A 12,677-nucleotide genomic window follows, 5' to 3' on the forward strand; every position below is an offset into this window, starting at 1 on the left:
GCTTAGTGCCCCACGTATGCACAGGTGCTTTTCAGACCAACTGAGCAGTCGTCTGGCCTCTGGTGTGTTGCTTCTTGTCTTCTCTTGCTGTTTCTATAAGGTCAATGTCCCCGGGTGGATTATCACATGCAATCCGCAGAATGGGGGACACACCTACAAGATCAATCCTCAACCGGTCGATGTTGTTCCTGACTTCAACATGTGAATAGAAACTCCTGGCCCCAAGCCTACCAAGCTGCCATCAGCCTTAATGACTATCTGGCGTAGGGGTTCCCCCCTCAATCACCAGAGTGAGTTTATTTTTTGTAAAAAGAAAAGGAGTACTTGTGGCACCTTAGAGACTAACACATTTATTAGAGCATAAGCTTTCGTGATTTCAGAGTAGCAGCCGTGTTAGTCTGTATTCGCAAAAAGAAAAGGAGTACTTGTGGCACCTTAGAGACTAACAAATTTATTAGAGCATAAGCTTTCGTGAGCTACAGCTCACTTCATCGGATGCATTTGGTGGAAAAAACAGAGAGCTCCAGTTTTGAGAGCTCATTCTTAATCTTTCCCTGTTTGCTGTAGAGGATGTTGATCAGGTGGTTCCGCAGTTTCCTTGAGAGTGTGTGGCACAAGCTGTCAGCATAGTCTGTGTGGTATGTAGATTGTAATGGATTTTTTACCTTCAGTCCTTTCGGTATGATGTCCATCTGTTTGCATTTGGAGAGGAAGATGATGTCTGTCTGTATCTGTGCGAGTTTTTTCATGAAGTTGACAGATTTCCACTCTATACGGCTAAATTCAGTGCCTTGCATAATCACAGGTTTCAGAGTAGCAGCCGTGTTAGTCTGTATTCGCAAAAAGAAAAGGAGTACTTGTGGCACCTTAGAGACTAACAAATTTATTAGAGCATAAGCTTTCGTGAGCTACAGCTCACTTCATCGGATGCATTTGGTGGAAAAAACAGAGTTTCCACCAAATGCATCCGATGAAGTGAGCTGTAGCTCACGAAAGCTTATGCTCTAATAAATTTGTTAGTCTCTAAGGTGCCACAAGTACTCCTTTTCTTTAAGCTTTCGTGAGTTACAGCTCACTTCATCGGATGTATTTCCTCACGGAAGCTTATGCTCTAATAAATTTGTTAGTCTCTCAGGTGCCACAAGTACTCCTTTTCTTTAAGCTTTCGTGAGTTACAGCTCACTTCATCGGATGTATTTCCTCACGGAAGCTTATGCTCTAATAAATTTGTTAGTCTCTCAGGTGCCACAAGTACTCCTTTTCTTTTTGCGAATACAGACTAACGGCTGCTACTCTGAAACCTGTTTATTTTTTGTGGCATTTCCATCAGCCTGGTCCCCTCCTAGCTTTTGAGGGAGACCATTTCTTGCTCATGTTTGAGTGTGAAGGGTCCTAGTGATCCATCCTGAATCTAAGTCTCTAACACCCATGAAAGATCTCCAAACAGCTGACTATCAACCTAACAGTTTGGGGAGACTGTGCACTGCCCAGTCTTTTGCCGTCTGTCTGAATGACCAGGTCTCCTTCCACCTTTCTGAATCACGTCTCTACTCGTACCTAAATAACTCTCCCAGGTGAGCTGGCAGGATCTTTATCACTGCCTCTGTGGCCTCCTCCAGTTCCCTCTCGGTTCTGACCTTGATGAGAATGTGACCTACACAGGGAAACAAATGCATGCCCCCGGCCTGGAGCTGTCCTGCCAGGATCTCCATATTTTGTGAAGACTGGAAGCCAAGGAGAGCATTGCTCCATCACAAAGGCAGGACAGGAATCTCTGGCAGGTGCTGCACGTGGCTTTGGTCAGGTCTCCTGATGCCCTGAATTTCCTGGGCAGCATTCCTGCTGCTCTGCCATGCTACGGCACCATGTGGAACAGTGTGCTTTTTATGCTATGAGAGTATTTCTGGCCCAGCACTGCCCACAGACCCTCTGATTTCTTGTGGATGATTAAGATGGAATACTGTCCCTGAGAACTCTTCTGAGAAAGTCTGCGGTCCCTGTATGTCAGACACGGAGTGAATCTTGAGGTTACGTTGGTATCAGTTCCAGTGGGTGTTGTGTAAGGACAGTTTTCAGTACCCACTCGTCTCATGAGGCGTGTTCTCTCCTGGTGTGTAAGATGGTGGGCCTGCCACCAATTGCTTGTCTCTCCTCCTTGGGCAATGCTGGTGTTGCCTGGAAGAGGGCAAGGAGGAGTTGACATCCTGTCATACTTTTCATCCTCTGCTGAAAGCATGGTTTCCTCCAGTCAATCTGAGTCCTTTCTGCGGGACTGGTGAAGGGGGGACTTCATGGTCAATTATGTGCATTGTCCAAATTCTTTTTGGAGTTGGAGAAAAGGTTGTGGGGCATCTTTTCCCCTGCAGTGCACAACTGCATTCCCCCCCCCCGCCTTTTTTTTTTTTTTTTTTTTTTTTTTTAAGGGGGCAGTGGGTCTCCGCTAAACCCAGGAGCTGCTGAGCCAGAGTCTCCAGGCCACATATGTAGCCCCAGGCTGTGCCTGAAAAGCTGCCATTGTCCTTGTTGGGCTTGATGGTGCCTGCTGATATGTCTGCAGTGAAAGACGTGGCAGGGACATTGAGTGATCAAAAACGGTTGATGACATCTGGAGGCCAAGCCTCTTGGTGCTTGTGCCCGTGCCATAACAGATTGTCCTGGAGTGAGAGATATTGGCACCCCAGGCTTCTTGGGCCTCTAAGACAGTCTGAGGGCATCCTCTACTTTCAAGCCTTAGGGGAAAGAGACCCCTCCTTCCACCGCAGTCGTGTCAGAGGTGAATCACCATGGCGAGTGGTTTACTCAACAGTGCCCCATATGCGGATGCTCCAGCCTTACTGATCTTTTCTGCAGCCACGTTCAATGGCACGCCATGCCCTTTAGGGAGTGGTGGGGGAAATCCATCTCCGACAGATTGCGCCTCTTCCTCTCCGCCTGGAGTCCCAGGGCTGCAACTGCCCTCTGAGGCACAGGAGTATGTGCTCGGGGGTGGAGGGAAGGAGTTCACACATTAGATACCTCATGTTTTGACTCATCTTCCCCACCAGGGCAAGTCAATAGCGCAAAGGGACCTGCCTGGGAAGGAGAAAGGGATATGCGCTTCCTTCTGGCTGGATTTGATTTCTGTCCTGTGTAGCTGTCTCTTGAGAGGCCAGTGAAGAGACAGAAAGGATGAGTCTCTTTGTTGTTTGAAACAGGACCCAGCTCTCTGCAGGTTGCTGTGACCTGCTCCCAACTCCCTGTGGGGTGGAAAGGGCTGTATGCTTTGGCGTCTTGGCACCAAGTTTCTTCAGAGAGGAGATGGTGCCCATCCAGAGTTCTCCCACTGCTACTCCCCTGAGGTACACCACCCAGCTGAGCACCCCTTGATCTACTCTTCATTTGGGTCAGTCCGTCTCTTTGCTGCTGAGCCAGTCTGCCAGAGGACTCCATACCCTCACATGGGCAAGTTTCCTTCCAGTGGAAGGGTTGGTTGGCCTCCATCAGTTCCCTGCTTGTCTCCCCTTGCTGTTTAGAGTCTATCAAGGTGATGTCTGATCTGATAGCGTGCCATCCTCAGCATAGGGGGACGTGTCTGGGAGGTCAGTCCTCTGTGCCGAGAGTCCAGCCAGCTCATGCTGTCCTGGCTTCCATTTGAATGGACACTCAGAACATAGCACTTGTTCAGGAATGGTCTCGCTCCTGGTTTCTCCCCTAGGGGAGCAGTGAACCTCTCACATCTACTAGTGAATTCTCTAGGGCTGGCCCAAGTTTTGTGGAAGGTTGTACTGAGGCTGTTCTGACTCACCCTTCTGGGAATGAGCATATTGCTCTCCTCCTCAGACTTGTTCTCACAGGCACAGTCATGCTATGGTCCCTCCTTGTCTAAGGGGAAGGAGATGGAAGAGCCCACGTCACCAGGGCTTTGGCACTCAGATGGCCACCTGCCTGCCAGAGCTCTCTGCTCTGGGAACGAGGGAACTGGGAGACCCGGCACCTCCATGGATCTTCCTGGTTGCCTGGTCCTTGTCTGAGTGGGGAATAGGTATGTTCTGCATTGAGCTGGGAAATGCAGGGAGGTAGGCAGAGGCCTTCTAACAGCTGGAAGGATCATGGGCTGGCTGGTAGCACCGTACTGGGACACAGGGGAGTTGCAAAGGAAAAAAGGAAGAGAGGTTCAGAAGACCCAAGAACGGTAGCAAGTTCTCTGCGCTGCTCCTCCCACTCCACATTTTGGTGATGGGTTTCCAGCAGGTAGGTCCGTATGAGAGATGAATGGACTGAAGCCTGTAGGTGTGAGGATACCTTCAACTGGGGAGGTGGGGCACTGTGACAGACTTTCACTTGAGTACTAACAGCACAACCGCTGTACCCTCTTATCCAGCCCCACCCTCCTCTTCTCCACATTCTTCTCACACCTTCCCATTCTTACCCTCCCTCCACTACCCGTACCCTGCCCTTGACCACCACCTCCCCATCCTCCTTCGCCTCCAACCCTTTCTCCCAACAAACAGTAGGAATCCAAAGGCTTGTCTACACGAGGAAACAGCCCTGAATGACTATTCCGCACTAGCTCCTTGGGTGGATGCTTATATAGTATGCTAAGAGTACCTTTAACTTAATCCACTTCCAATTAATCCATCACTTTAAATTCACACCATATCTTATTTCACAATAGATTCCCTGTGTAAACCAGCTGTAAGGGTAGTCTCTGTTAATCACTGCTGTGAAATCATCTAACAAGGGTACAGGATGATACTGAGTCCAACAGAAGGGCTAGATAGTTGTATGACCATTAATATATCTGTACCTGCAATAATGAACAGAGCAATTCAATCTCATGCTTCAGGCCTTCAACTGATGCCCAGCAATAGTCACAATTGTATAGCTGGCTAGGTGCACGAGTGGTATCTTCATCTTAATCATCATGTATTAGCCATCTTTAGACCACAGACACATCCATTATGGCAAAATTTGTGCACCCATGCCTGGAAAAAGTTTTCTACAAGTCTAAAGCTAATGGACCAACAGTGCATGGAGTTCTTTAAGAAATGGCACTGCAGCAAAAAGGGCAAGATATTGTTTTAATGAATGCTTGGGTTTGATAAGGAAAAAGCAAAATAACCCCACCCCAAAAAACCCAGCCAAAGTCCACCCGTGAGATTGCGTGGCTCATGATTTGTTGTGTGTTCAATTATTCAGTGGCCTTGGCTTACCTCATGATATAGCAACCAGCTTTTATTTCACTGGGGCAAAGGCAGATCAGGAGACCTACCCAATGTGGTGTGATTTGCTGGCACCAAACACAGCAACACGGAGAGTCACTCCCCATAACACAAAAATAAAGTTGCGTCTAGGGCCACAAGCCAGCAGGCCTAACAATGGCATTTCAGGGCCAAGGAGCAAGTTCTATTGTTAAGACATCACACAGTGAACCCGGGCAGACCTGGAAAGCCAGGACAAGTACAACCATCCACCTTTCACACGTCAGCAACACCCGATAGAGCAGCAAGTTGAATCCCTTCCCCCTCTTACCCTTTTTGTTCTTTTCCTTTGTCACGACTGTCATTGACATTGTTGGAGTGCTGGTGGTCTCCCCACTCATGGGTAACCTGCTAACCTGGAGAGACCGGAAAGTGCATTTGAGTGTGTTTTTGGCAGTGGAAGAGTCCTTCTTCTCTGGGTCTCTTTTCTTCTCCATGGGCTGAGCTGCAATCCAGTAATCCACCTGCAGTCCCATCAGCTCAGCACCAAGGCTCTGGCTAAAAGATGGGAGCAAAGAATCATTTCCACATGCTGACTGACAAAATTTCCATCAAAATGACAATCAAGGTTCCCATCATTTTCACAAGTGACTAGGGATGCTGGTTACCCAGCCTGAGACTCCTTAAGGTGGCCAGATTTTCAGAGGCCGAGTGCTCAGCTTCTTCAGCAAGTCAGACCCCTTGGACATCTCTCAGAATGGGCACCTGACAACAGAAAGCACCCAGAAACAACTAGCCACTTATCAAAGGGTAGATCAAGGAGGTTAGGATCTTTTCATGAAAGACAATTGTCAAGGAAGCGCCATTACATGGCACATGAGCCAGAGATCACTGTTACTAATTACATTTAATCAGGCAACTTCTAATGAATTGCTTTTCCTTTGTTTTAATTGCAATCCTGAGAATAACTATCAGATTGTTCTTCAGAAAGAACAGCCAGTAGCCAGTTACTTTTTTGGGTGACTGCACTGTAAATCAGTCTGGCTAGAGTCACATCTGCTGTGTAGCTCACAAAGTCCAACTCATAGAAAAGGAATTTCCTGTCTTTGTAGTTCACTACCCCAATACAATCTTGAGCTTGACAATCACTTTCCCTTGTGGGCTACCAAAGTCAGACCTTGGCTGCCATCAAGACATGGTGCAAAACTCGCTCCAGCTTGGTATTTTAGGCACACAGGGGGACTTAGTTACAAAAGATAAGTCTTAATTGGTTGAGAAATTGCCAGTGGGTGGAGCAAATGAATAAAACACGGTCTACCGTGGTGGCCATATCAGGTGATCACAGGAAAGGCTATGCAGAATGCACTGACACTGTGGAGAAAACTGTCTCAACTTTTTCACCAGTGGATGTTTGTTCTGTGGCTTGGCTCTCCAGAGTGGACACATGTGCGGGCCCATTCTGCTGACATCAGGCAGACAGCGAAGAACATATCAGGAGTAAGAAATTTGGCACCAATCATGCCCCCATTCAGACACTCTGAGCCTTTAGGTTTCCTAGCCAATGGCTGCCAAAACCCATCAGCTAAATCTGCTTAGCCTAGGCTACACGAGTCACTTCTCCCATTTCCTCAGCCCCAGGGGCTACCTGGGAGGAAGTTCTCGCAGGGAAGCAAAGTCACATAAACCCAGTAGGCAGTGGAAGAAAGTTTGTGACTTGGCTCCCTAGTGCTGAAAATGGCCCAAGGAGGGAGCAGGAAACTTGCAAGCTGAGGTGATAGGAACAGTGGAGCAGGCTGGGGAGAGGAAGGAAGGAGTACTCCCCACTAAGGTGACACCTTGGAAAATGGTCTTAAAGCTGGGGCACTCTCTGCAAACTCCTCAGACCCCCAATGCAGACAGATCCAGCTGACAGTGCTTGGTGAAAATGTGGGCCTAGATGGCTGCTCTGCAGACCTAGCTACAGAGGCGTCTCCCCAGTCAGTCCATGGACCTCCTGGAACAGGCTCTAAGTTGGGTTGAGCAGGCTGGCTAAGGCAGAGGCCAGCCAGAAGCAGGAACATATTTAGTGTGAAAAGACAGCCAAAGAGGACCATCATGGAACAACAGGATTTTCTCAGCCTCTGCACGAAGTAGGTGGCAGCCCTTGCTGAGGTACAGAAAGGCTAGTCAGACTGTCTGCAGACCACAAGAAATGGATGCCAAGTCTGTTCCCAGGATGACCATTGTCATTGGGCAGACACCCAACACCAACCCAGGAGGCTGGCATCAGCTGTCAGATGAGGCTGAGACAGCTCCTTTCAGAGTACAGTACTTCCAACTTCCACCTTGGTGTGGGGAGGGAAGGAGATTCAGCATGAAGTCATTTCTGGTTCCCTCAGGAGAGGAAAGTACAAACCACTGAAGGGCCCGAGAGATACTGGGCTCAGGGATCCAGCCAAGATATCAGGCTCCCTATCAAATGCATGTAGCAGCAGATTAAAGACACGACTTCTCTTTAAACTCCCTGGTGGTGACTTCGAGTTCAGGATCCTCTACAGAGGATCAGACTAGCCCTGCAGCAGTGCCTGACTGCTTTCACTGCGTAGGCCCTCAGCTGGGGGCAACTGGATGATCGCAAGCTTTGGGCTTAGCCAAATAAAGCGATTGCACGGCAAGCCAGGATGAGAGTGTACAGTGCATCAGCTGCCGTGCAGTAACCTCCCATGTGGACATGACTGCAACATACTGAGAGTCCCAGGGTCCAGGTAGGTTCGCACCCTGACGCAGTAACTCATTGGGCAGACAAGTACTACTATCTTCCTCTCTTCAAGGAATATCCTGAAACTAGAAGTCTCAGTCTAATTTGGCATGAGACGCATACGGACAATAGTACCTTGCCAGGATCTGGCTCCATAGGCTCAGCCCCAAGCAGTGTTTCCGGCGAGGTGCAGTTATACCTGGAGTAGCACATTGCAGGTGTAGCATTAACAAGGGGTGGCCTTGTCTTAGGGGCCCCACTTTCACATCAGTAACCTGCATTCTCCTCCTTCATGGGGGGTAATCTCCAGAGGCTGGGTCATACCAGAGGTGAGAGAACTCCTTGCGTAGCAGACACAAGGCTTCTGAAGAGGAAGGGGAATGAGGGGGAGGGCCTCAGGCATTAGTCACACAGAGAGAATTGCCTTTGGTGGTGAGACAGAGAAGGACTAAGGAAGAGGGGGGCCTCTTCGGAAGCTGCTTGGGAGAAGGGAAGGAAGAAGAGCAACTGGGAATACAGGCGATAGCCCCTGCCATAGGAGGGGAGTGCGGTGGGGAGGCAGGGGTCCTGGAGAGAGCTCTCTGCCATCTCTCCTGGGACCAGGCTTAGAGTAGGTTCTAGACAGACAGCACTAAAGTGAGGTGACTCAGAATTTAGGTCTGGAATGGAGGGTGTCCTGCAGAGGACCTCCTCCACTTCCTACCCCACAGAGGGGTGTGAGAACTCACTTCACCTGTGCTGATAGCCTCAGCATGAAGCTCTTGCCATCTTCTCCCAGGAGAGGAGGAAGGGGCTGGGGAACACAGAGACCAAGGTCAAAGCTTTCAAGTTTGGAAGCATAAAGGAAGCCAAGTGGGGATTTAGATAGTGAACAACACTGGCCTGACTTTCAGAAATGCTGAGCCCCGAAAAATTCCACTGGAGTCAATGGGAGCCGAGGGGACCAGCTGCTCTGCATGACGAGCCTGAATTCAGCTCAGGATGCCTAGCAAACCCTTCCCCATATGAAAATATTGGTGCCATCTCCTCCGGTCCTGACTGGTCCTTCGCCAACTGCCTGCCACCAGAGGAAACACCCACTGGCGAGCGAGGAAACTAAAAGCAACACAAACGTGCCGTTATAAAGATACACCTCCATAGTTAACATACACTTGGCAAAATGAAACTGGAGACACAAGCTTATGAAGCAGGGAGCCCTGCACTCAAGCCAATCTCATTCTACCTGGGGAGGCACAGATAGGCTATTGCACTGAAATGATCCCAGCACTGGGGAAGACGCCTCTTGCATCTGAAGTCATATTCAAGCCACACGCCTACAGCGCCTCCCTACTACCTTCCCATAACTCACACTGAACCCCATATCTGAGCAAGCCCTCAACAGATGCTTCTCCTTCTCCCTGCTTTTCTGCCTGTCCATCTCCTGGCAGCCTCCTCCCTCACTTGCTATGCTACAGCTCAGAGCTTACAAGTCAAACAGCCTGGAGGAGGAGGTGGACTTGTCCTACTGCTTGCTTCTCCTCCAAAGCCTTGTCCTTAATAATTCTCCATTATACAGCATCTTCCATCTGAAGATCATTAAACTAAATGATTAGGCCTCACAACACTTCTGTGGTGAAGGGAGGTAAATGATAAATCCCATGGACTTTCAATGAGATTTGTGCTCCTCTGTAATTTTGGCACTTTTGAAGATGATATTTAGTTGGTAACTTTCAATGCACTTAACACCACTGTGCGTAGCAGCAGAACATAAATAAAAAATAAGCTTTTAGGGCTAAATTCTCTCCATAGTCACTGAGACTCCCCGTAATCAGTAGCAGAAGCACCACATCTGCCCTTAGTATTTTCACTAGCTGTCAGATCATTTTTGTGGTTCAATTTGTTAATCGTTTCAAAAATATGGACATACAGTATTCCAGCACTGGTCTCAACAATGCCATATACAGAGGCAAAATCACCTCACTACTGCTACTCACTATGCCTCTTTATACATCCAAGGACTGGATTGGCCATTTTTGCTACAGCATCACACGAGCTCATGTGAAGTTGCTTGTACACCATGACCCCCTACATCTTTTTCAGGATCACTGCTTTCCAGGATGCAGTTCCCCCTGCAGTTATAGACTCTCTTCTTTGTTCCTAGGTGTATAACTTTTTCAATCGCTCTGTATGACTGCCCTGTCCTCGTCATTATCTGCTATTCCGCCAATCTTTGTGCTATCTGCAAATTTTATCAGCTGTGATTTTATATTTACTTCCAGGTCACTGATGAAAATACTGAATAGTGTTGGGCCTGCTACCGATCCTGGAGACCACCACTAGAAACAGTCTCATTTGATTAAGATTCCCATTGACATCTGTCAGCCAGTTCCCAATCCCTTTAACATGTGCTCTATTGATATTGTATAGTGCTATTTCGTTAATCAGAACGTCATGTAGTACCAACTCAAATGCCTTAAAGCCCAAGTATATTAAATCTTTGCAGTTATTTGTATCAACCAGCCCGGTACCCTCAAAGAACAAAATCAGGTTTGTCTGACAAGACCTGTTTTTCATAAAACCACATTGATTAGGATTAATTACATTTCTGTCCTCAAATTCTTTATCAATTGAATTGCACATAAACTTTTCCATTGTTTTGCCTGGGATTGATGTCAGGTTAATCAACCTATAATTATCTAGGTCATCCCGTTTTCCAGTTTTGAATACTGACATTAGCACTCTTCCAGTCTTGTGGAATTTCCCTGGCAACCCAACATCCTATGGTTCTGAGCTATTGATAATTCAATTTTGTGTTGCTCTTCTCTCAAATTTTTCCCATATCTTTAGTACTGAAGAAGCCCAAACTGACTGATTCCATAGCTGCATCACAGCTGTACTGAGTTGGTCTGATACATCCCAGCTCAGGATGAGATCTGTGTATCCAGCCCAAAATTACATTGGCTTTTTGCTGCTCTATTGCACGACAAAACTCATTCAATTTAGTCTCCATTAACATGCCCCAGGTCCTTCTGCATTTACTGTCTCCTAATTCCCTCTCTCCCACTGAGTATTCTGGATTATTTGCTCCTAGTTTTGTTAGCTTCCATTTTTCAAAGCAAGTTTAATCTCCCCATGCTTCTAATCTTCCTTGGTCCCTCTTATTTATTGGACTGGTCTTCACAGCTCTTCCCAGATTTAGTATCATCTGCAAATTTCATTAACGTGCTTCTTACTTCCTCCTCCTAGACCATTGTTATTTCTTTGCATTGTGCAGCACCTCAAGGACCCAGTCAGAAAGAGGCTCCACTGTGCAAGGTGCTGTATGAATACAGGGAGTGTCTCCATCCAGGACATTAATAAGGCCAGACCCTAACATGGATTCCAGGGGTGTCCTGTTATCCTTTGTGATGACCCTTGCTCCAGTAGTTACGATCACATGGATTATTCTTGAATTAAGATTGACGGTATCAAATACTTTACTAAAATCCAAAGGCAGTACACCAGGAGGCCCACAGAAATACCCGCTTTCTACACATTCTCCAAGACATGATGTATTAGGTCTCCAGGCTAACTGGAGACCTCCAAGACAAGACTCCCGTTTGAGGACACTAACAGAACCTGAGGTAAAACTGCAGACGAGTATCCTCAGAGAGTGCTACAGATGAACGTATGCAGGCAAGCACTCTGCCAAACGACCAGACCCCCTCCCAGCCAAACGCAGCAAAGAAAATGCAGCCTGACCCCCATGAAGCCCCTATGACCATCCCATCAGTTCCTGATCCCTCCCAATATCCACAAGTTAATTCCTCTGAAGTGAAGCAGGGTTAATCTCCACAGGGCAATAGGCTAAAAGAATGTAAAGGGATGACTGACGAGATGGGAATTGCACGTGGGGGAAGTAGGGCTGCAGTATTCCTTACAAAGAGATTTCATTTCTACTGTATTTTGGATAATACAGGGAGAGAAAAAAAGAGGCAGAAGGTGCTTTACCTGGAGGAAGAGAAGCTGCCCGTGACAGATGGCGAGGAAGGTGGGGTGGGGGAAGCTTCCTTCACAGCAGGAGACACAGAAGGCGGGGTAGAGGAAAGGACACTGGAACTAGAGGGAGCTGCGTCATCGGAATCACCTTAAAGAGAATGAGTCAAACCGTTTGTCTATGTTCGTCACCTGGGTTATCCTGCTGGTGAACACCGCGCAGTGTAGTCTCTCTCTTGGCAGATCCCAGTCTTACGCCTAGGCCATTGTCTCTTCCTGCCGCTGTTTCAAGGCACCCCCGGGCCACTCATCTAACTTGTTTCCCCATCTGTCAAATGAGGTTACTGTTCCATTTACTGATCTCGCTGGTGGTTTGGGAAGCAGAGTCATCTAGGGCCAGATTGTTCCCCCAGCTCATTACAGGAAACACACTGTATGCAGATCTCAGCTCCACTGCAGAAGGGAGATGGCCAGCCACTTCCACAGCCCTCCCAGGGCTCTCTGCAGGAGCTAAGATTCTTGTGTAGTAAGTGGGTCGGGTCAGGGAGGGGAAGGTTGGAGGAACATGCATCGTTCCCTCAACCCCGGCAGGGAATCCACACAAAGGTAACATGCTTGTTAGCTTGTCCATGGAACCCCCTCTGCTAAGAACTTCTCTTAAAAGGGGGGAGGAGGCAGTGAAAATGCACAGGAGGGTTAGGTGGATGGTCCTGTACCACTAGGACAAGGTAGTGTCCACATGGTTTAGGAGCCAACCCCTTGCTTTAATTGAAAGCGAGTGCATGGGTGGGGGGCAAATCCCCCTC

The 12,677-nt window shown here is 48.1% G+C and overlaps 1 protein-coding gene across 12 annotated transcripts in view; it reads right to left on the minus strand.

Annotated features, from left to right (window-relative positions):
• Nucleotides 1-12,677, minus strand: part of PACS2 (phosphofurin acidic cluster sorting protein 2) — a 226,521-nt gene that overhangs the window by 30,970 nt on the left and 182,874 nt on the right. For all 12 annotated transcript variants that reach the window (XM_043491455.1, XM_043491452.1, XM_043491451.1 and 9 more), the window contains 2 exons: nucleotides 11,887-12,022; nucleotides 5,512-5,738 (listed from right to left, as the gene is read on the minus strand). In XM_043491455.1, coding sequence (XP_043347390.1) covers nucleotides 5,512-5,738; nucleotides 11,887-12,022 — 363 coding nt within the window. The remainder of the gene's footprint in view (nucleotides 1-5,511; nucleotides 5,739-11,886; nucleotides 12,023-12,677) is intronic.

This window comes from Dermochelys coriacea, chromosome 8 (genome assembly GCF_009764565.3).
Source record: "Dermochelys coriacea isolate rDerCor1 chromosome 8, rDerCor1.pri.v4, whole genome shotgun sequence".
Taxonomy (NCBI): domain Eukaryota; kingdom Metazoa; phylum Chordata; order Testudines; family Dermochelyidae; genus Dermochelys; species Dermochelys coriacea.